This window comes from Fusarium venenatum, assembly GCF_020744135.1.
Source record: "Fusarium venenatum strain MPI-CAGE-CH-0201 chromosome Unknown EDB82scaffold_1, whole genome shotgun sequence".
NCBI classification, from domain to species: Eukaryota; Fungi; Ascomycota; class Sordariomycetes; order Hypocreales; family Nectriaceae; genus Fusarium; species Fusarium venenatum.
The window spans coordinates 1,518,403-1,539,934 of NW_027072129.1; the positions used below are offsets into that span (position 1 = coordinate 1,518,403).

Genomic DNA, 21,532 nt, shown 5'->3' on the forward strand with positions numbered 1-21,532 from the left:
TCGGGCATCATCTCCCCAGCGCCTCCTTTCCTTTTTCCGATTCATGGGAAAGAATCCAACCCTCGACGCCATACGCCGCAGATACCGGATCCCGATTTTCCCTAATTCGTCACCACCCAATATGCGACTCCGTCTTAAAATAGTGCTTTCCCCCATCCAAATATGGCCGTTAAGCTCGTGTTCAATCGTGTCGCCTTCTCCATGACCTGTACTTGGGCATGGGGCTGTCAGTGACAGCAATACATAGTTTCGAGAAAAGATGCTTGAGAACCCCTTATACTCGTTGGTAGAAGAGCAGATAGGCAACCTTGTTGTCCTTGATGTTATCCTTGATCGGCTTGGCGGGCTTGGCGGCGCCATTGGTACCGTTAGCAACGCTGCTCCATTTCTTTGCTCCTCCAGCAGGACCAGTGACCTTGCTCCATCCGTCATCATCTCCAGCGTCGTCGTCTTGAACAGCACCGAATCGATTGCCCGACGTAGGGCCCTCCTTACGAGCGTCCTTCACTTCCTCCTCTTCACCGCCCTCAGCGACGTCTTCACTTCGAACTCTGCGGATGATCGTATCATCGATACGAATCCATTCGCGCCCTTCCTGTCGTCGCACATCGACAGTGTAATGTCCACCACTAGCGTTCTTTCCATGATGGTAGACCACGCTAATCAACTTATACTTGGGCATTCCCTCTTCACCCAAAGTCTGGCGTTTCTGCCGAGACAAGGCTTCGCGAGGAATCTCAAGCTCCAACGGATAACCGATCTTCTTCCAAATCTTGACAGTTCCGTTACCCTCTGCGTCGAACTGGAAGCGCTTGAGATGTAGGATGAGGACAGGAGGAAGTGACTCGATGAAAACCTGCTTGGTGGCTGTAACCTCCTTGCCGCGAGAAGAGTTGAAATCTCCCTGAAGACGCTCAGGCCGAGTAAGACCCCGGAGCGCATCCACGACATTGCGCACATCAGATGATCCAATGTCCAGCTGAAGAGGCTGATAAGGCTCAGTAGTGATGGAATCCTTAAGGCCAGGGACACGAAACTCGGATCGCAACAAACCACCAAAGATCCTGGAAATAGGGCTAGATGAGTTAGATCCGGAAGATCGAGAAACAGCCGGCTTTTGCTTTCTGCCAACTTCCATCCAATCGTCAGCACCACCAGCATCAGAGCCAGCACTAGGTTGGCGCTCCGCTTCGTCGGGGGTAAAGTTCTTGAGGACTGTAGTGCACTCGTCATCAAGTGACTGTAGTAGGAAACCAAGGAATTCCTCGGCATCTTGCTGATGACCCCGCTGCATCTCGTTAGTAAGATTATTTGCTAGATAGGAAAACCACATACTCTCATGCTAGCGAAACGTGGAAGCTGCCTTATGGCTTCGTACACAAATTCAGGAGTGAAAGGCTCCCCGTAACGTTCGAGCTCCTCGTTCTTTAGAGCCAGACGTAGAGGTTCAACACCGGCAGCAGACTTGATGGACTTGAACTCATGCATAAACATGATCCTGTCCTATATTAGTACTTCGAGCCTTGTAGTTTAGAATTGTACTCACATTGCATCGATGAGAGGAGTATCGCTCTTGAAGCTGTGGACAGCGCGCTTGCTGATCTGGCTGAGGAAATCATAAAATGGCAAACAAAACATCAAAACTTGCAAAACCTGTAGCCTGTTAGTTCTGCCCTAAAGTTTCCGGAAAGAAAAGAAGATCGAGGACATACAGAGTTCATGTAACACATGTTCCCGGTGTTGATCAGACCGCGGGGCTCGAGGAACGAGACTTGATCGGCGAGACCAACATGGAATGTGTGAATAGCCTCCGCAACAGAGTTGGCGTTGACTTTGGAGAAGCTCGGGGCAGCACCGTTCGGAGTTCCCGAGACAGTTTCGGCAGCATGGCCATTAGCAACAGTGTCAGTAGGAGCAGCACCATTAGGACCCTCAGTCTTTCCAGCAGCTGCAGCAGCTGGCTTCGAAAAGAGCTTCGCCCAACTAGAAGGCGGAGCTTTAACAGCAGGAGCGGGCTCAGCTGCGACTGACTCAGACTCCGCGGGCTTCTCGGAACCCTCAGCGGTGACCGCTTGCTCAGGGGCACTTTCGGTAGCTACGTCGCCGTTCATCGGCTTTTCAGCACGTACAGGCTTAGCATCCTTAGTGTTCGCCTTGGAAAGAGATGGAAGAGCAGGGGCGGGAGCAGCGGAGGAGCGTGTGGCAGGTCGGTTCGTTGCAGTCGAGGTAGCGCTGGTAGCAGTGTTGGTGCGCGATCGTTGCTGTACAGGAGCAGGAGTCTCGGAAGACTGGCGAGGAGTTGCCGCAGCTTCGGATGGAGCTGCTGATGTCGCGGGGGTGGGGGCCGAGATGGAAGGTTCTGTAGAGCTAGCTTCGGGAACACTGGCCTGCTCTGCCGCAACGTTGTGTTGGTCAATAGCTGGTAGAGAAACGTTTGCACTGTCCGCATTGAGACGCCTCCTCCATCTTCGAGACTTTGTAGTTCGAACTGGAAACTTTTCGTCAGGGTGAGAGTACCATGGCAGCTGAGCGTTGTTAGTTTGTATTTGATACATCGAAAGTCCGAGACTTACAGGTGCACGGAATGGCTCTCTCGGAGCGGGAGCGAGGGCAGTAACAATATCAGCAGCAGGAGCAGGATAAGGAACATGAGCGGGCGCAGGAGCGGGCGAAGGCTCTCGTGGGGGCTCAGCAGGGGCAACAGGAGGAGCGGGGGGAGCTGGCTCAGTGTCCTGCGGGACCGGAGGAGTTGGAGTGGGAACTATCTGCGACGAGTGGGTTGAAGTAGGAGTCTGGGGTGGAAGTGAGGCCGGAGCAGGAGGCTGATAGGGAGTCGGCAGAGCAGGAGATGGTTGCTGAGCTGGGCGGGTTGCGTAACTCGGAGGGACGCTCACACCGGACATAGGAACAAATTGGTTCATAGCGGGCGGCGATCGTGCGTAGTGCTGCTGCTGGTAAGATATATAACCACCGGGTGAAGGTATTCCGGCATTGTGGTACTGTGCGCTTTGGTACTGGCCATTCTGGAACTGCCCAGTTTGGTATTGTCCACCTTGATACTGCGCGTTGGGGTACTGAGTGTTGGGGTAGTGAACTCCCTGATACTGCGGCGGGTATCCATAATACGGCTGGCTGTAGTTCATGTAGTTGTTATACATGTGAGCTGCGGACTGATGGTGATGTTGGTGATGCTGCTGCTGGTACTGGGACTGAGGAACAAAGGGAGGAGGAGGCTGCCTCCGGCGAGGCCCTCCGGGACCGCCGACAATATCGGTGCCTAGGATACCAGATCCTCCCTGTATATTCTGCCCAGCCGGCAGATGGCGGTTACTCATCGTGCCGGCTTGGGGATTGAGTGAGGACGGGAGTCGCCCAGTTGGTGCGACACCCGAGCAGACAGCGTGTGAGTCTGCTCTTGCGGACAGAGCAAAATTCGAAGTCGTCGGGCTTCAGCTTGTCGGTGTTTTCAAAAGGCGATGGGTGAGAAACGTTGCGACGCGACACCAAAAGCGAGACGGCCTAATATGACCGCAAAAAAAGTAGGTAAGATGGGTAACGTCTGTTGGGATAGAGGAGAACAAAGGCGCCTGATGGTGGGTTAACAAAGCCGTACAGCAGAAGCACAAAGACGAAGTGAAAATGCAGCAAATAAAATCCAGAACAAAGAAAGGCCGGAACCGAAGAGTAGACGCACTGAGGAAGGAAGAAGAGAGCGGATTTGACCGAGTTGCGTCTGGCAAAACGGGGGCACGCTTGAAGTTGCGTTGCGATAGTTTAGGTGAGGTAGGTGAGGTCAGGTAGGCGTAGCGTAAAATGGTGCAGCACAGGCACAAGGCCAGGGCGGTATTGGAGAATAAAATTATCCAACCTGAGGCCGGGCGGCGTCTGGCGTCTGGCGTCTGGTACTGAGCTGATGACCTATGAGCGCACTGAGACGAAAGTCGAGCCGCAAAGTATGAGCAGGCACTGCACGAGCCAACCAACAATTTAGACCCTTCAACAAGCTCGAGGCAAATGTTGCTGTCTGAGGCAGAAAATTGATTCCACACTGAACCACTGTGCTCCACTTCTGCCAGCTCAAGCCCCGGCATCGCTCATCTTGATCCCTGCCTTGGATCGATATTGTAAGTGACATCCATGTAAAACGTGTGAGTTGAATCGGTTATGAGTGATGGAATCCTTATCCTAGTAGCCCGGGTTTTAAACGAATACAACGATTATAGCAAGTTCCAATGGGCATATCGAACTGCTATGGACTCATCATAGCAAAGACTAATAGAAACGCCAACTCAAACGCTGTTTCAATTGCTAAACTTGGGATATCGACATTTTCCAATCTCGCTAAACTCCTAATTCAAACATCATAAACTCCGCCAAATTTACTCATCACGAAACAGCCATCTACCACCTGGTCTCATTGCCTCCCGATGTCTATCCTTGACTGTCTGCTTTTCTCTCCGAGCAGCCTCTAATCTCTCTTGCTGTAATTCTTGCGTATCTGGGAAATCTGCGTTCCAATATCCTGGAGGGCTTTGCATTCTTGAATAGTGGTATCGGTGCGTATTGTACTTATTGGAAAGCTCCTGGGCTTTGGCTTCAACCCATAACTCATCGCGTTCCTTCTTGTCCATGGTTCCGAGCTTGTATGCATTATCACCCAAGTAGTCTTCCAACAACTTCTGCTCTTCTTGACGTTGGGCAGCTGTGAGGGGAGGGTTTGGACGATGAGATTCGGCGAGATGCCGGTATTTCTTTCCGCAGCAGTGCATTTCGGTGCATCCTTGCATTCGAGACCTCTCGTCCCTATCGCGTATAACGTCCGTAAATGCAAAGTCATGCCCGTCGTTCGCCTGAGGGTTGATCTTGAAATCATCCAGACGCAGTTGAGAAAGTGGTTTGTGCCGCAGCCCCGATTGCGCTCCTTGCTTGGAGGCTAGCGGAGATCTTGCGTTTTGCGGTGTAACCTTGGATGTAGAAGCTGCGGCTGGTGTTCGGTTGGGCGTAAGCATCTGTTGAACGGGAGGCCTGTCTTTAGCTCGACCCGCCGCTTCAAATGGAAGTACTCGCCGCCCTGGGAAAGCGAGATCTTCTGCTATGGTGTTTGGCCTCGCAGCCGACCGGGGAGTCAATCGAGCAGCAGGCGCATCTTGAGCACCAGAACGGTTCAATAGCGCATCCAGCTTCCCCTTAGGGGTTGCACCCGCCCCTTTGTTCTGCCTGTAGGCTTCTCCGTCATCGGCCAAGGTTGAGATACCCCGATCCAGCCCCTTTCTGAGGGGTGTGATGGGCTTTTCTTTACCCGGCCGAACCACTCTACGATTCACGCTCATTGGTGTGAGTGCGGAAGTTCGTCCGACTGGATGAGATATTTCTGGAGGATCCGGCCTGACGAAGAGCGTTCGGGGAGTTGTCGTTGCTGTTGCAAATGCTTCGCTTTTAATCTTCTCTTGCCGTTGCGACCCTTCTAGCTCCCGACATTTTCGAGGTGTCAAGAGCAGCGGGGAAACACCACTTCCCAGGTCCAGGCTTTCGTGCGGAGGCAAAGGGACAGATCCCAGGGGGTCTATTGGACTTGAGGAGCGCTCGTCTTCCTCTACTTTGACCCTTTGTAGAGGTACATCGTTGGAATCATCATTGTCGCGCTTCCTTTTCTGCACTTGTCTTTCAGATATGACGATTGGATCGGATGATGGTTCTTCCTTGATTTTGACATAATTCTGGGGCGGCAACTCTGGCAGTTCGTTATTATCGTGCCTTGACTCTGTATCGCTCTCTGTCGCGTCTGAGCTGGGGTTAGCAGCCGTAGTGTCTGGAAGTGGCTGGTTGTTGTCTTGTAGAGAGGCAGCAGCCAAGGGCGGGAGTTCCAGGTCGGCTTGACCGATACCAGCTTCAGAAGTGAAGCTAGTATCGGGACTGGGCGCAGCTTCTTCTGCTGTTCTTGGGGCGGGAAGTGTTTTCGCTCTGGTGTTTCTGTTCTCGCGTTCTGTAACATTGATACCGCGTTCTCTCTCTGTCGTTTTGAGCTTCTCCTCCAACATGGTGGCGTGCTTGCACCATCGGTCTCTTTCTTCCTTCCTCTTACGCAAGGCATCCTTTGCTTGTTTGAAGGTTTCCGACAGTGCCTTGAACTTGTGGCTCACTTTAGCACACTCGAACTTCCAGTCTATTTCGTCTGCATTTCCAGAGGGGTTGTGGGGAGGCGACGTCCGAGTCTGCTCGGTGCTTTCAGCAGGCTTGGTAGATGCTTGTTGCTGCAATTGTTCCTTTAATCTGGCATTTTCATCCGCTAATCCAGCAATACGAGCCGCATTGTCATCTCGCTGTTTTAGAGCCTTGTCGAGCTCTTGTTTTGTCTTTTCAAGATCTGGACCGTGATGTTAGCCATATTCCATCATGCATTGTCAGTGTGACGTACCTGAAGAAATTCGCTGATCAATCAAGTCGCAGGCGCTGTTAATGGCATCAAGAATGGCCGGACGGCCTGAGGCAAACCAACTTGTCATCTTTTTCTATACAAACTGTTAAACATATCTTGAATTGACTTTTTTCTGACTTGGATGATGTGTAACGGCTGAGTCTGTCGTGATGCAGTGTCAACGCGTCTCCACATTTTGCCTAACGCGGCGATTTCTACTTTGGACGTGACAGCACGGCTCCACGTGATTACCTTGACAACTCATGATGAGACATGGCAGTTATCATGATGACCAGAATCTTTTTTTCAAGCATAGCAATTAGCTTTGTTAGAGTTGAGTCATACTGAAAAATATTGAACTAATTGGTCATTTTATTTCGCAAGACTAACATAGTCATTGGACGTTCAGGACCAAGTCAGATACCACTGACATGATCAAGGGAAGCCGACTTGTCGTATTAGTAGTTAACAATGCTCCAACTCGTGCTACATATAAGTTTTCTATACACTCTAGACTGGTATAGTACATCTAAAAATGGTATTACAACTAATATTGTTTCTTATTCCTGATCTTGTGCAAGCGCCCAGCACTTACGCATCCCGGTTCCCATCGACTCTGCGTCAACAGCTTCACTTGTCGCCCACCTCAAACGATCCTTAGTCAATGAATCGGTTTCATCCAAACCACCGTCCTCAATAGTAAAGAGATGGACGTGCATCGTAAGTTTTATATGAGAAAAAAGCCAGGGCACACTGCCCAATTCGGCCACATGCTTGGGTTTCACTGCTTTGTCCCCGTGTTCGCTGGCAAGCTTGGAGACATGTGCCAGCGCTTTTGATCGTCTCTTCGCTGGAGTGCTGCTATCCTTGGCGTCTTGGAGGATATGGCTCGGAAACTCCCACAAACCAGCCAGGAGCCCCTTTTCTGGGCGTTTCTGGATCAAGTACTGGCCGTCATCTCGACAAATCACGCATACCAAAGTTTCTTCTTCCCTCACGGCTTTTTTGATCACCTTGAGTGGGAATTTGCGCGCGTGATCGACAACAGTCTCCATATCGCGGGGACTCATGGCTGCTTTTGCCTTGGTCGTAGCTGGTTTGTCTTCAGTCGGCCCCTTGAATGCGAATGCCGAGAGTGTCATCTGCTTGCCTCCTTTAGTTGTGGTCTTTTTCGAAGCTTTGGTGTCCCCCACTTTGACTTCTGTCTCGTCCAAGGTTTCTTCTTCGAAAGATTCGCAGAGGTCACACAAGTCTTCGATATCTCCAATCTTTGCGTCTCGGTCTTTGCTTGAGACTAGCGTTTTTCCTTCGGCGTAAACGCGACAAGTTGAAGTGATAGGACATTCGGAACAATTCGGTTTAGGAACACATATAGTACTTCCAAGTTCCATGAGCGCTTGTCCCCATCTCCCTGGTCGATCACTTGTCTCAACTTCTTCGTCCTCCTGTTTATCGGTTCCATCTCGCGCGATAGCCTTAACGAGGGCATCAGCAGCAGCCCATAGCGTATCAATGACAGTTTTGTTCGTCTTGACGTTGCCAAACAGTCCAAGTTGCCGACTTAATACTCGCAAAACGTTTCCATCCACCATAGGTGCAGCCCTTCCAAAGACAATAGATGAGATGGCACCGGCAGTATATCGCCCAACACCAGGAACCTTGGCTTCAAGGTTTTGGGTATCAGAGGGTAGCAGACCCTTCATGGCCGGATCGTTCACCACAAGCTTTGCTGCCTCGTGAATCCGTGTTGCTCTACTGTAGTAGCCCAACCCACGCCAAGCACTAAGAACATCATCGGAACTCGCAGCAGCGAGGTCATGAATCGTAGGCCACTTGTCCATCCACTTGTTCCAATAGTCGATGACTACAGCCACTCGTGTTTGCTGTAGCATGATCTCACTGATCCATACCTCATATGCTCGTCGCTCTAAAAGATCCCGAAGTTCATCCTGCCCGTGGTCTTTTGGACTTATCCAGGCCTTGCGCCATGGCATTGAACGTTTGGTGCTGACACCGTCGAACCATTTGAGAAGCGCTTGACGAGAGGAGGACTCTTTCAGCAACAATGGTCGGTGATATGTGATCTGGTGTTGCCTGGATGGAGGAGTGCATGGCGTTGGACTTGTCTCTCCGTTTGAAGAAAACAGGAATTCATGGATCTTGGAGTTTTCAGCTTTACTCCTTGAAGGCTGTGTTTTTCTCTTTTTTGGTGCAGGTTGCTTGATATCCTTTTCAGAAGTCGCGTCTCTTTCTGATTCAGACGCGTCAAAATCTTCGTCTGGGCGAGGAGAAAGGCGTTTCACCGCGCGCTTCGCAACAGGAACAGCCAACTCGTCATCAGGTTCCAGCTGAGAAGTGATCTTTCGTGAGGCAGTGGCTGCACTTGCTCGCGTTGTTCGCGTTGGTACTTTTATAAGGAATTTATCCATAACGCCCGATGATAGAGACGACCGACATTCAAGACACTCTCAAGACTAGCAGCGCTTCAAAGAATGATTTTATCCAAGGAACCAGATTGAGCCTCGTTGTTTGAAGAAAATAGGGGAAGATCACAATAAGAATGTTTGGTGTTGAGGCAGGTTCAGGCGCCAGGGTCGGTAGTGCTGTTTGCCCACTAAAGTCCGGCGCTACAGGCCTTAAAATTGGCTGCAGCTAAAAAAGCGACCTCCCTACCAAGCAAGACAAATGACGTCTGATCTGAAACTATTAGCATCGACATAAAAATATTATACCATGTCGACTCTCATCACGACCTCCATTCGAATTGCACCTTCCGGGCTCCGGCATTAAATAGCCCCATGCTCTCGAAATGTTGCATATAGGCTGCGACCTGCAGATGCAGGCGTCCAGGGTCCAAGGGGCATCCATTGGTCAACCAGAAATACTGTTGGCATGCCTTCAATGACTTCTGCCTCCTCTCTTGAGCCTGTCAAGTCCCTGACTTGATCTCGGAGTATTTCGAATTGACTTGCCATAATGCCACCATCAACTTTCTGCGCAAGATGTGTCGGCATCTTCCAGGGACACTATGTGCCTTCGAATATTCTGGTCCAGCATGATCTTGTCGACAGTGAGGCCGCATGGTTTATGACCCAAAGCCTTGGTAAAGGGGGAAACACCGAGTGGAAAGTCAGGCTGGACAAAGATCCAGAAAAAGAAGCCCCAGCGCCATATCTTCACCACAGTCTGCAAGACTTGGAAGAATCGGCAGATAGATGCGTCTTTTGTGCCATGATCTGGGAAAGGTTGACTATTGAGGGGTTTATATATCACCCTTCAAGTCTAGACGAGATAAAGAAGAAGGATCTCATTGGCATCCCAACCATCAAGTCCCAAGTAGCCCATACTGGTATATTCTCCTTTGCGATTATTTATGTCACTTGGTCAGGACACAATTGGAAAGGTATTACCTTTCACAGATTTACGGTGTTTAAAGCCATTAGTAAGTCAGTTTTCTTCGTTTATATTCAAATAGAACTAATGACTGCAGACCTTGGGAACGAAGATGATAGGGCTATATGGAAACCCATGTTTGATCGGCAACAGTCACTTTTACGAATTCGCCGCTGGCTGGAATCATCAACCGCGACTTCAGACCTTCGCCCTCAGTTGCCTACGAGGCTTCTTCATTGCCAACCATCAAGTCCCGGAGGTGATCCTAAAGTCAGACTAGTGGATTCCATCAATATTGATCCCTCGACACGCTATGCCGCTCTCACTCATCGCTGGGGTGCCGTACAGCCTCTTAAGTTATTGGAAGCTCGGGAATCGGGATTTCATGACAACATTCCGTTCGCGTCTATTCCGGCTACGTTTCAAGACGCCATAAAATTAGCAAACGACATCGGAATGGAGTACATGTGGATAGATTCCCTCTGCATTGTGCAGGACTCCAAGGATGACTGGCAAGCTGAAGCTGCGCGTATGGCGTCTGTGTATTCTCAGTCATATGTCACCATCGCTGCTACTGCTGCGGAGGATTCGGCCGCAGGGCTCAAGCAGCAGACTACAATGCTCAGACACCCATGTGAGATCACTCCATCATGGACAGGCTTCGAGGACGAAATCCCATCAGGGCCTATACGAATTATAATTCAATCTGGTTTTTGCGACGAAGTTCTTTCAAAGCCCCTATTTCGTCGAGGTTGGACGTTCCAGGAATGGATTTTATCAACCAGAACAATCCATGTGGCCCGAGATCAACTTTGGTGGACATCGGCCACGAATATGAAGTCTCAAGGTTACGCTGCAAACGAGACTTGCGAATCATATGACTTTGATGTCGATCGAAACTACGCTCACGCTATGGCGCCTGGAGCTCTGTACTCGCTTACAAACGAGTCCCCGGAAACTCTTGCTCGAGTATGGCATGACCTATTGCAGGAATACACGTCGCGGGATCTCACCTTCGAATCCGATCGCCTGGTAGCCTTTGCCGGGATCGCGGCTTTATATCAAAGCTTTGCAAAGCTCCCTCCTGGCTCATACCTGGCAGGAATATGGCGCCAAGTCATCCCACAGGATCTTTTATGGTCTGTTACTGACGGGAGAAAAGTTTTGCCACCGCAACTTTATCGTGGTCCTTCATGGTCCTGGGCTTCAGTTGAGCCAGCACCGAACTGGAATGGGAAGTTTTCAGTCAGCATGAGAGACATAAATGTCAACCTCCTACCGAAGGAAGAGCCATGGGTTGCTGTGGGTACTGTCCTGGAGGCATCAGTCGAGGCTGTAAGCTCTGAGTTTGGCCCCGTGTCTGGGGGCCACTTGGTATTTCATGGGCCATTGATCAAAGCCCGCCTCGGCCTGGTGCTGATAGACCTTTCGAATCGTCTCACTGCAGAACAAGCTGCTGAGTTTGTGCCAGGTGGCAAATTGCAGTACATGCGAAATTACGTATCGTTGCCAGATCGCACAGGTGCTGCGGCAGAAGCACGCGCCGAGATGCAAATGACAATGGCTCATTTAGACGCTGCTCTTTCGGTGGTGTCTGATGAGGAAATCGACGTCTACCTGGCTGTCATCTATTGTCGAATTGGCCTCAATGGACATCCAAACGCTCATACGTTGGTTCTCGTTAGGGGGCCAGAAAGGGGAGAGTATCGTAGAATTGGATACGTTTCGCTGACAGAGGATGTTATGAACCCATGGAAAGAGACTAGGGATTTTGGTGTTTTCGACGCTCTTACGGATGAGAACGGGTATCTCAGCGTTGGAGATCGGCCCGGTTATTACAACTACCGCATCGTCTAGAGTTTGAGTTCCCTGATGTTCTGTATGTCAATGCGTATTGTGTGGAACTGTTACAAATGGTGGATAATGCACGTCATGACTTGATATTATGGAGTTGTGAACTCATGGTGGGACCTCACCAAATAGAAAATGACGATATCTTCAATTTTTCCAATCGCGATTCTATCTTTTTCTCCCAAAGACACGTAACATACATTGAAGGCATCGTATAAACATCTTGGCAATCGCTTGGCAATCGGCTGATAAATTGAGGCTTTACATATTAAGTTTCGATATGATCGAGACACGGACTCCGGTTGGTTGGTGATGATGACCCATCAGCAAGTCGCTGCCGTAATCAGTGAACCGCAAACAGTGGATCGAATGTCAAACACTTACATAGACTTGATCTCGACCATGTTTTTCGAATAATAATTTTCACTGAATCTATTGCCTTCCTTCCATTTTCATGACTCTTTAGCCACAATCCTGGCTCAAAATGTCCTTCTCGATTGAAGGAGATGGTCGTCTTGACCTTAAACAGCGCGTCCAGGATATAGATAACGACAACTGGAAAGAAGGCCACACTCGAGTCGCCGGCCAAAAACGCTTCAAGTCTTCGCAAAAAGTCAGCTTAAAAGAGCGCATTAAGCATTTGACCTGGGCTTGGTCAACTTTTGTTATGAGCACGGGTGGTGTCGCGTTGTTACTGCATTCTACGCCACACAAGTTTCGAGGGCTGGAGGTTATCGGGAAGATCTACTATATTCTGACAATAGTACTATTCCTATGTCTCGTCTCAGGTCTTGTTTTACGATTTACAACCACACCGGATGCACTGAAGAAGAGTTTGATGCACCCGACTGAGAGTCTCTTCTTTCCATGCTTTCTGCTCAGCATTGCGACTATTATATCGAATGCAGGTGCTTATGGTGTTCCTTCGGCAGGGCCCTGGTTGGCTGATGCGCTAAGGGTGTGTTTCTGGATCTATGCTGGTGTCACCATCTTATCGGCTATAGTCCAGTACTTTGTCCTCTTTACTGGAGCTCATCTTCCTATTCATTCCATGACACCCGCTTGGATTTTGCCCATCTTCCCAATTATGCTTACCGGAACCCTTGCGTCATCTCTCATGTCTACGCAAAGTTTGGAACATCGAATGTCGATGCTGGTGGCTGGCGTGACTTTCCAGGGCCTCGGATGGACTGTTGCATTCCTCATATACCCGTTGTACGTGGGTAGACTGATGCAAGATGGGTTACCAGCGCCAGCGATGCGACCTGGTATGTTTATTGCTGTCGGTCCGGCAGGATACACCTCCGTGGCCATCATTGGCATGTCTAGGGCACTTCCGGAAGGTTATGGCTATTTCGCGACGCATCCGATGGCACAAGATGTTCTTAGGATAATAGCGCTATGGCTTAGTATATGGATATGGTGTGTTGGGTTCTGGTTTTTTGGATTCGCCCTCCTTTCAGTACTGTCATCTGCGTTCAAGCGCAAGCTGCAGTTTAGCATGACTTGGTGGGCTCTTGTTTTCCCCAACATCGGTTTTACCCTTGCTACAGGAAACATTGGACAAGAGCTTGAGAGTGAAGGAATTCAGTGGGTTGCAAGCGTCATGACGGTAATGCTGGTTATTATGTGGTTCGTTGTGCTGTATGGAATGGTATCAGCAGTTGTTCGCAAGAAGCTTCTTTGGCCTGGGCGGGATGGGGATGAGTCCTAGGACTGCAAGTAACAAAAAAATAACAGATTGAAGGCATATTTCTACCCATAATAAATAATAATGACAATCTAGACAAACCCATCTCTTTTACCATGTCCCCCAATCCCCCTTTCTACCCGCGATAACTTGCAGACCGCAATTTGTACTAATCAAGGTCCTCTCTATCGTGCATGATCTCATCCAATTCCTTCTGGGTACAATCGGGCAAATGCTCTAAAGAGTCTAGGGGTACCCCTTCCAGTCCAGGGAAAGCCTTGTCGAAGATTTCGGGCCCAGGATTACAGGTGAGCGTAAATGGACCATACTTTTTCTCCGCAACGGTTCGATCGATAAAATTCCGAATCTTGTCGTGAGCAAGGCCCAAAACCGCATTCTTGGAAGCAAACTCCCTTGTGTTAAAGAGAATGGCAAAGTCGAAATCACCGTATGTCTCGACATAGGCGTAACCGCCTTCTATTCCTCCCCTGCGGTAGCCATCCTTGCGTTTACCAATTCTTGCAACGGCTGTAGATATATATGTTAGCTTTGTTTCGTAATGCGAAAGGTTATGTGGGTACTTACAGTGCCGTGCAGCAAACTTCATCACACTGGTAGCGCTTGCACGGAGAGAAAAGGCAGCGGCGGTTTCTTCCTTAATGGCACCGTCTCCTCCATATACTCCAGACACATACTCCCCCTTCCGGGGTATCTGGCATCGAGACCAATCTGCAAACCTTGCTGAACAACCTTATCCTTGAAGTGAACCTTTGAGTCAGTCTCGAACAGTGACACACCAAGGCCATCGAGGATGTGTTTCTTTAGGAAATCCACATAGGGCATCTCGGTAAGGTTCGCTACTACTGCGCCCAACAGTAGGGAGCCGTAGTGGGAGTGAACCATATGTTCGCCTGGGTTGTAATCGAGCCTCCTCTTAAGCTTGTATTCGATCAAGTCGTGAAGAGTGGCGGGTTCTGTGCCATTGTGCGGTAGTTGCAGTCCAACCTTGCCGAATTCGAAGGCGGCTTCTCCAGATTAATCTCGGTCGTAACCTGCTGTGTGATCAAGTAGATGCTGGATGGTGATGTCTTCTACTCGCTTGTCGAAGGCTTTGCGATAACCCAGAGGCTTGTAGACATGTGTGTCGTATGTAACTATTAATTGATCAACGCACCATTCGACGGCTACGTATAGAAACATTTTGCTGACACCTCCGAGGAGGAAAACATCATGTGGTTTCACGGTGCCGTAAGCTGATTCGGGATATGTGTAGCTTCGCTCGAGGAAGGCGTGGCCCCTCATTCCGATGGATATTTGGGCTTGTCGAATGCCGTTATGCTTTATGAAATCCTTCATGATTTTTTCCAACTCCTTTTTAGCCCTCTCGTTGTTCCTGAAGCCCGAAGTTTGCCCATGCGCCGCCCATACTCGAGACTGATATTTCGTGCGTTCAGCGAAGACGGCGTTGAACTGTGTCTTGCCGAAACCCGAGGCTCCTTGTATGTCGATTGGCATGAACCACTGATGGCCCTGTCTATCGATCTCCTTCGCCATCGCTGATTGATTGAGGCGAATTGCGGCTGACCAACCTCCCATGCTCATGTCAGCCATCAGGGGCGTAATAACACCATCGTCGGCCATAAAGAGCTTGGCAGGGTGTAGGAATTGTCGTGATACATGCGGGTAGTTGAATTCGGAGACGCAGGTCGAGTCTGGCATCAAGCCTGGCTCGGAATGTTCCAGTGCCCAACGCTTGTTGCCTCTGTTCTCGTGGATCAAAACACAATATCTTCTGTTGTCCAATTCTCCGTACATACGAAAGCTGACAACCCTGGAAATACCGTTGTCATCCTTACCTGCTATCCACTTGTCGAGGTCCTCGATATCGCACTTGTAAGCCCATTTGAGGCGGCGCTTGGGAAGTACCATAACGCCGTGGAATTCGGCTCTGTCTGCTGGCCCATTCGCGCCGAGGGTGGCCATCCGGAAGCCCTCCATCTCCCACTTTTTAACCCATTCGTCGAACGCTTTCAGGTTCAAACCCCATGCCATCTGCCAGGAATGGCCAGTTGTTCCGTCGTGGATCCAAGTTGTAGTGTATCGGGTCTCGCTTGGTTTCCGTAGCCACACAACGACGTAGGCCTGAAGCCACCCTCTCTTAGCTCTTTTGCACGCTTAGTATGTGAAGCTGCGTTGTTATCGATGTACCATGCTACAGTCGGACTAGAGGTCGTGGGCATCTCGTGGAGTGTTGGCAAGTCTTCGTCTTCTTGGGCATGAAGGAGTAGAGGCAAAAACGCCAAGAGGCATCCTAGTATTTTGAGTCTCATCTTGGTTCTATGTGATTGTAAGTATGAGTGTGTCTCTGATTTTGGATGCAGGTTGGAAAGAAGAACGGAACCTGGGCGCAAGCCATTCTATTTATTTGATTGTCCTGACAAACAGCAGAGTTTGGGAACGTGGCGACTGCGCATATTGCTTGAGAGGAGTATAAACATGACACAAAAGTTTATGTTGAATGTCTTCCATTCTCGTAAAGTTATTCGAATCGTCAGAGTGGATAAACCTGGATAAGCCTGTCGTTGCTTGTAAAACTGAAAGTTAGATTGATAAGCGTACGCACAAGGTTGCAGAAACTGATGCATACCGTCAATAATTCCAAAATTTCAAAAGCCATGGCGGACGAATGCATATTCTGGACTTCTAGGAAGGTTACTAGTAATGAAGGCATTATAGTCCTGCCTACAACAACCTTGACCTTCTAATATGACTACTAAATCACAGATGAGTTTAATCAATCGAACTTACTCGTTGGTTCGCCGGAAGGAGGGACCAACTAAGCAAGCTTAAAATACTTGTTTGAAACACAATTTGGTTGTTTCTTGAACGATGGAAACATTGTCCAAACTTTAACTTAATAACACTCCCTGTCTATATTCTAGTTATATCCCCTAGGTGATTTCATAATTATAGAAACTATCAGAAACCATTAAGTCTCGGCAATCTTTTCAAGAAGCTATCTTTCTGGTACCCTACTGTGTTGTTTAATTTCCTTCAATATCTAAAATCAACTTGGTCAATTTAACACCAAGAATTGATACCTTCACTCACCACTACTATCAGTGGGAGCGAGACATAGCGATACGTGTTGGTAAGTATCAGTGCCTGTCAGATTATGTCGTGATTGAAGAAACTAAGCGAAGGTGTTGCACAATGCGTTGTGTCTATGTGACTTCCCACTGAGTACAATTCTCCGATTTGTTGGTAGTACTGCATGTTTGCTGTGATGCAAGTGATCAAATCAGATAATGTCAAGAGATTGAGGCTGTATCTTTGAGGAAACACATTCCATGGTATTCATCGACCAGCAGGCAACTTGAGCTTGTCGTGAAGTTGCTAGTTGTGAGGTTGTTAAGTTACCCTGTGTTTTGCCGATCTTGATCTGCTGCGATAGGTAGGCTATAGCTTTCGAATCTAAGCTTGAACAAGTTAGCGGTCCCTCTTTGCCCCATCTGTGCGGTCGCGCCGTCTGTGACGATCTCGCCCTGATTGTGCATGGTTAGGGCAACTGCATTTTATCACGTTACAGTGGTCAGTTGACAATGCTTGTTTTGGTCTCATGTTTGCTTTGAAGGTTTGGAATGGCTATAAGTTCAGCTTTACGTATTGTAGTTGATGGATGGTTCAAACTTCAAACACATATATGTGGTCAATACAGACAGTCCCAGGTTAGGGGCACCGTAAGAGTGTCAGTAGGCTTCAAGCGTGGACAGCTCCAAGTGATACAAAGGACCAATAGCCTAATCAGTCGCATCTCAACTCCGATTCTAGATCGTTGCATCATCTGGTACAACTTCAACAAGGCTTGTGCTTCGTAGTAGACGCCGTGTAACCGCCAACTCAGATGGTATCTGACGATAAACGCCTTGTCAGACTGAAGCTGTATGCACCACTTACTGGATCTGTCTCAAGGAAGATGATGTTTTCGATAACCGAGCCAATCTTCTCTTTACACAATGACACTCCAATCTACCTGAATCATTTTACTCGGGTAGAGACATATTAGTCGACGTCAAGTAGAAAAGAAATGGTCGTGTGATTGATCACACAGTGTCAGATCTAGCTCTTCTATACTGATAGATGTGCTCTGTTAGTGGAGGTATGCGCTGCAAGGGACGGATAACAAGACCTGCAGCGGAAGGACCAACGATTTGTGCCCTGTAAGCGAGTCCACTGTGGATTGAGAAATGCACTGGGACTGGGGGAGCAAAGTGACCCTTGACCCGCTCCTGCAAAAAACCTGAGCTCAAAGCCCAACTCGTCAAAGCGTATCAAAACTCAACTCTCAAACTCGATTCGGCTCACTCTCTCCTTCACACATCACCACAACCCACGACCTTCTTCGAATCCTCTGATTTGAAGTTTTCCTCAGCAACCTCAGACAAATTCCACTTTACGGTATGTTTTCAATTTTGTTATGTTGTATTTCAACACCTTTCCTTCACCTACAACGCCCACCTCTGCTATTCTTGCACGGGCTTGCCTTTGAACTTTGCTCGCTTGAAAAAATCCTGGGAGAAAATTCCCATACCTGCCCGCCATTAGAAATCTCTGCACCCCGCCCCCGCCTACCACTTTCAGCTCTCAAGACCCATCTAGAGTGGATTCGAGAGCTTCTGTTACTCTGTGTGGACTTAGCAACAACAGCCACTGGTTTCAACAGTGAATCAGGTTTTCAACAACATTACAGCTTCAATTGCAAAAGCCAACAAACAGTGAATCGTATCCACAATGGCTCTTCGTTTGCTGCCTCGGGCTAGAAAAGTTGCCTTTTCTCAGTGGCATAAACAAGGCTCTCATTCTTCCCCTCTCTTCTCCGTCACCACTCGTCTGCCCCTCGTTTATCTCTTGCCTCAAACGGTGCTGGCGCCGGTTGACTGCACTAGCTCTTTCAGCACTTTTACAGCTTTAACTCGACCTTTGATTCCTCAACTAACTCCAAACCCTCAGAAACTCCTTCACACAACATCTCAATCTCTCAAAATGGATTCCTTCCAGCAGCAGCAGCAGCAGCAGCAGCAGCCCCGTGGCGCTTGCTACTCCTGTAAGTCAGATTCCTTACACCAGTCTCATATTGCACGCCAAATTGCCTTTACGGGTCGTCGCACTTGGTCTCGGTCTAAAGAAGTGGCGCACTATTTTGGAGCTCATAGAGCGACATTGGTGCTGTGGCTTGCCTTTGACTTCCTTTTGCACCGAACTGGTCTCGTGCCGTGACTTTGCGTTAGGGCAGTTTTGGCTTGGCATAGAGATGCGGACCCTCGGACTCGGCTGAGGTACCCATACCGCATCTCGCTATTCATTATCTTGACCTTAAGTCTGAATTTATGCTAATATTCCTCAGGCGGTTCCACCGCTCACCAGGTACGATGAGTGCCTCAGCTCATTTCTATTATATACTGACTATTATATCCAGGCCCGCGACTGCCCCACCAAGGGTCCCGCCAAGTGGTAAGTTATTTCGATTCTTAGAAGAACAACATGCTAATCAACCTCTCAGCTACAACTGTGGTGGTAAGCTACTCACTCTGACAATTGCTAGAATTCTCTGGACTAACATATCTGACTATAGGCGAGGGCCATATGAGTATGTTTCCGATTCCCACTTCAAGCAATAAGCGCTAACTCATTACAGGCCGTGACTGCACTGAGCCCATGAAGGACAACAAGTCCTGCTACAAGTGCGGCCAGCCCGGCCACATCTCCCGTGACTGCCCCATGAGCGGCGGTAGCGGCCAGGCCACTGAGTGCTACAAGGTTAGTTTACCATCGTCTCCTTATAGACTTTAACTAACAGATTCCAGTGTGGTGAGATCGGCCACATTGCCCGTAACTGCCAGAAGTCCTCTTACGGTAACAACTACGGTGGTGGTGGTTTCCAGCAGGGCGGTGCCGGCAAGACCTGCTACTCTTGCGGCGGTTTCGGCCACATGTCTCGTGAGTGTTTAGTGATTCTGAGTTGTTTGAATTTGACTGACTAAATATGCAGGCGAGTGTGTCAACGGCATGAAGTGCTACAACTGTGGCGAGTCTGGCCACTACTCCCGTGACTGCCCCAAGGAGTCCGCTGGTGGTGAGAAGATCTGCTACAAGTGCCAGCAGCCCGGACACGTCCAGTCTCAGTGCCCCGGCAACTAAAATGGTGGCTCGGTTTCTCAGTATAACCACTGAGGCGAGTAGGACGTGGCGACTTGTTGATACCCACGGACGATTATTTCCTTATTCTCTTACGGCATTTTTCACAAAAGTTCATTTCCTCACACGACTTTAATGATCATCACGGCAAGAATGGCAGCTCACAAAAACACAACGTGCGCAATCTTCGACAAAGGCTGGCGGCGCCCAGCCTTGATTGGAACATATCAGCATTGGATTTCGTCACCGACTGGACGAACGACTACGACCATACATACGACTCAGCTTTGAGAGAAAATGGTGACGAGTGGAGAGTGACGAGATCAAAAAGGTTATCTGGTGGCTTGTTAGTGGAGAGCCCAAGCTCAACAGAGCTAAGTGTGCTCCTTTGGTAGTCAAGTCGAGATGAAAAGTGTTGATCCCGACGTTGTGGAAACTTCAACCTGGTGTGAATGTGTGTGTGTTTGACTTTGCTCACTGCTACTCTGCATTGAACGCAAGCGGCTGGGCAGGTGTAGATCAATGACTAAGATCGAACCCCGGAAGATGAACGACCCTGCCTTACAAACAAGTCAAGCTATTACTGCCAGTAAAGATGTTATTCTTACCTAAAGAGGATAGCTGGAGGACAGCTTGGCTTGTCGACTGGTGGTAAACAACTGGCCAATCTTCAGGCTGAATGGTTCACGCATATGGAAGCATGGCCTAGCTACAGGCTCTGGAACTGAGTACAAGGCAACTGAGCGAGGTTGCTTCACGTTCACGAATCGAGTCAGCAATCAGCCCATGAAGGCCTCAAAATATCGTTCAGCTGCCTTTTGTCCCTGGTACCTGTTGCGGTTTCTGTTTATTTCTTCTTTCTTCTGTGGGAGAAGAAAGCCTTGGTGACTGGCTTGAAGAAAGAGACTTCTTTGCACACCCAAGTTCATGGTTTTGTTAAGAAAGTCTTGTTGCAAGCCTTTTTTTTGTCTGTATAACCTCGATGTCCCTGGGAGATATCGCTGCTACAACTAACCAACAGACGCACCTCGTGTATCGTTATCGACACAAAGACAAACCTATCTGAATCTCTTAGAAGGTAGATGACGTTACACAAACAACTACCGACGTCTCATTATTGACGGTCGATTTGAAATTCAAAGCTTAAAGGAAATTGCAGTATCAAAGCCTCGCGTTGAATTCAAGGAAGCAAAACGTTGCTAGAAACAAAACTGCAACTAAGATCTGACTTCTATGCTGCGTTAATATAGTTTACATATCCAAAGTTTGGAATCTTCGTATGCATGTGGTAAGTACATCAGCAGTTGGTATAGAACAGTTATAGACAACTTATCACTATCTACAATATATACCTAGGTATTAGTCTTGAACCTGAATACAAGTATAAAGCCTTTCACATCATACAGAGGGATTCAACATAAGATAAAGACACATAGACAACATAGAATATCAAATGAAATCCAAGTCAGCATGGCCGTTGAAAGGGATCCGGCAATGGTGGGAGGAATTTGGTTTATGACTCCATTGTCACGGGTGATTATGGCTTTTATGTTCTTCAAATCGTAGCAGTGACTAGCTAGCTGTACTTTACGTTTACTGTCTTGATCCTGTAGTGTGGTTGAATCCAGTAGTTTGCAAACCCCTGATGTTTGTGAGTGTTGACAACCACTTAAGCGCAGAACTCTTGTCAATTTATCCCTGGCATTCCAAACATCTCTGACATGGCACTCGACTATAAGACTAACACTTTATGACTTGAAAAGCCTTAAAATCCGTGTACTGGCCTTAATTATATGGCAAGGCAGTTTGATACGACCGACCAGGGAAGGGCTCCTAAAGATGTTTGAACGAGATGATGGACGACATCGACGTTGAATATTTGGTTATACGCCCATACAATCTAATAATCAGGTCGACTAGGAGTTACAAGTATGATGATGCAAAATTGTCGTATGATATAAGTAAATGACAGGTCACAGAACACAGCA

The 21,532-nt window shown here is 48.6% G+C and overlaps 6 protein-coding genes across 6 annotated transcripts; 2 read left to right on the forward strand and 4 right to left on the reverse strand.

The window, feature by feature from the left end:
• Positions 1-274: 274 nt before the first annotated feature.
• Positions 275-3,335, reverse strand: EDB82DRAFT_470076 (uncharacterized protein; the record flags this gene model as incomplete). The annotated part of the gene is made up of 5 exons (XM_025731972.1): positions 275-1,288; positions 1,336-1,498; positions 1,547-1,653; positions 1,713-2,525; positions 2,574-3,335. 5 exons carry the CDS (start codon positions 3,333-3,335, stop codon positions 275-277), a joined length of 2,859 nt encoding a protein of 952 aa, XP_025590944.1.
• An 804-nt stretch (positions 3,336-4,139) lies between these two features.
• On the reverse strand, positions 4,140-6,595 carry EDB82DRAFT_455296 (DNA repair protein endonuclease SAE2/CtIP C-terminus-domain-containing protein). The gene is made up of 2 exons (XM_025731971.2): positions 6,416-6,595; positions 4,140-6,364 (listed from the first exon to the last, which is right to left on the reverse strand). The coding sequence occupies exons 1-2, from the start codon at positions 6,501-6,503 to the stop codon at positions 4,380-4,382; spliced, it is 2,073 nt and encodes a 690-aa protein (XP_025590943.2). The 5' UTR covers positions 6,504-6,595; the 3' UTR covers positions 4,140-4,379.
• Positions 6,596-9,145, reverse strand: EDB82DRAFT_483042 (DNA glycosylase). The gene has a single exon (XM_065608204.1). It carries the CDS (start codon positions 8,842-8,844, stop codon positions 6,976-6,978), a length of 1,869 nt encoding a protein of 622 aa, XP_065465331.1. The 5' UTR covers positions 8,845-9,145; the 3' UTR covers positions 6,596-6,975.
• Positions 9,146-9,155: 10 nt separating this feature from the next.
• On the forward strand, positions 9,156-11,999 carry EDB82DRAFT_570409 (heterokaryon incompatibility protein-domain-containing protein). Its single transcript, XM_025731970.2, has 3 exons — positions 9,156-9,857; positions 9,906-11,871; positions 11,918-11,999. The coding sequence occupies exons 1-2, from the start codon at positions 9,392-9,394 to the stop codon at positions 11,663-11,665; spliced, it is 2,226 nt and encodes a 741-aa protein (XP_025590942.1). The 5' UTR covers positions 9,156-9,391; the 3' UTR covers positions 11,666-11,871; positions 11,918-11,999.
• A 4-nt stretch (positions 12,000-12,003) lies between these two features.
• Positions 12,004-13,453, forward strand: EDB82DRAFT_483044 (voltage-dependent anion channel). The gene has a single exon (XM_025731969.2). The coding sequence runs from the start codon at positions 12,144-12,146 to the stop codon at positions 13,371-13,373; it is 1,230 nt and encodes a 409-aa protein (XP_025590941.1). The 5' UTR covers positions 12,004-12,143; the 3' UTR covers positions 13,374-13,453.
• Positions 13,454-13,518: 65 nt separating this feature from the next.
• EDB82DRAFT_549745 (beta-lactamase/transpeptidase-like protein) lies at positions 13,519-15,679 on the reverse strand (the record flags this gene model as incomplete). Its single annotated transcript, XM_065609557.1, has 5 exons — positions 13,519-13,877; positions 13,935-14,049; positions 14,100-14,354; positions 14,445-15,459; positions 15,558-15,679. The coding sequence occupies 5 exons, from the start codon at positions 15,677-15,679 to the stop codon at positions 13,519-13,521; spliced, it is 1,866 nt and encodes a 621-aa protein (XP_065465332.1).
• Between the last annotated feature and the right edge of the window lie 5,853 nt (positions 15,680-21,532).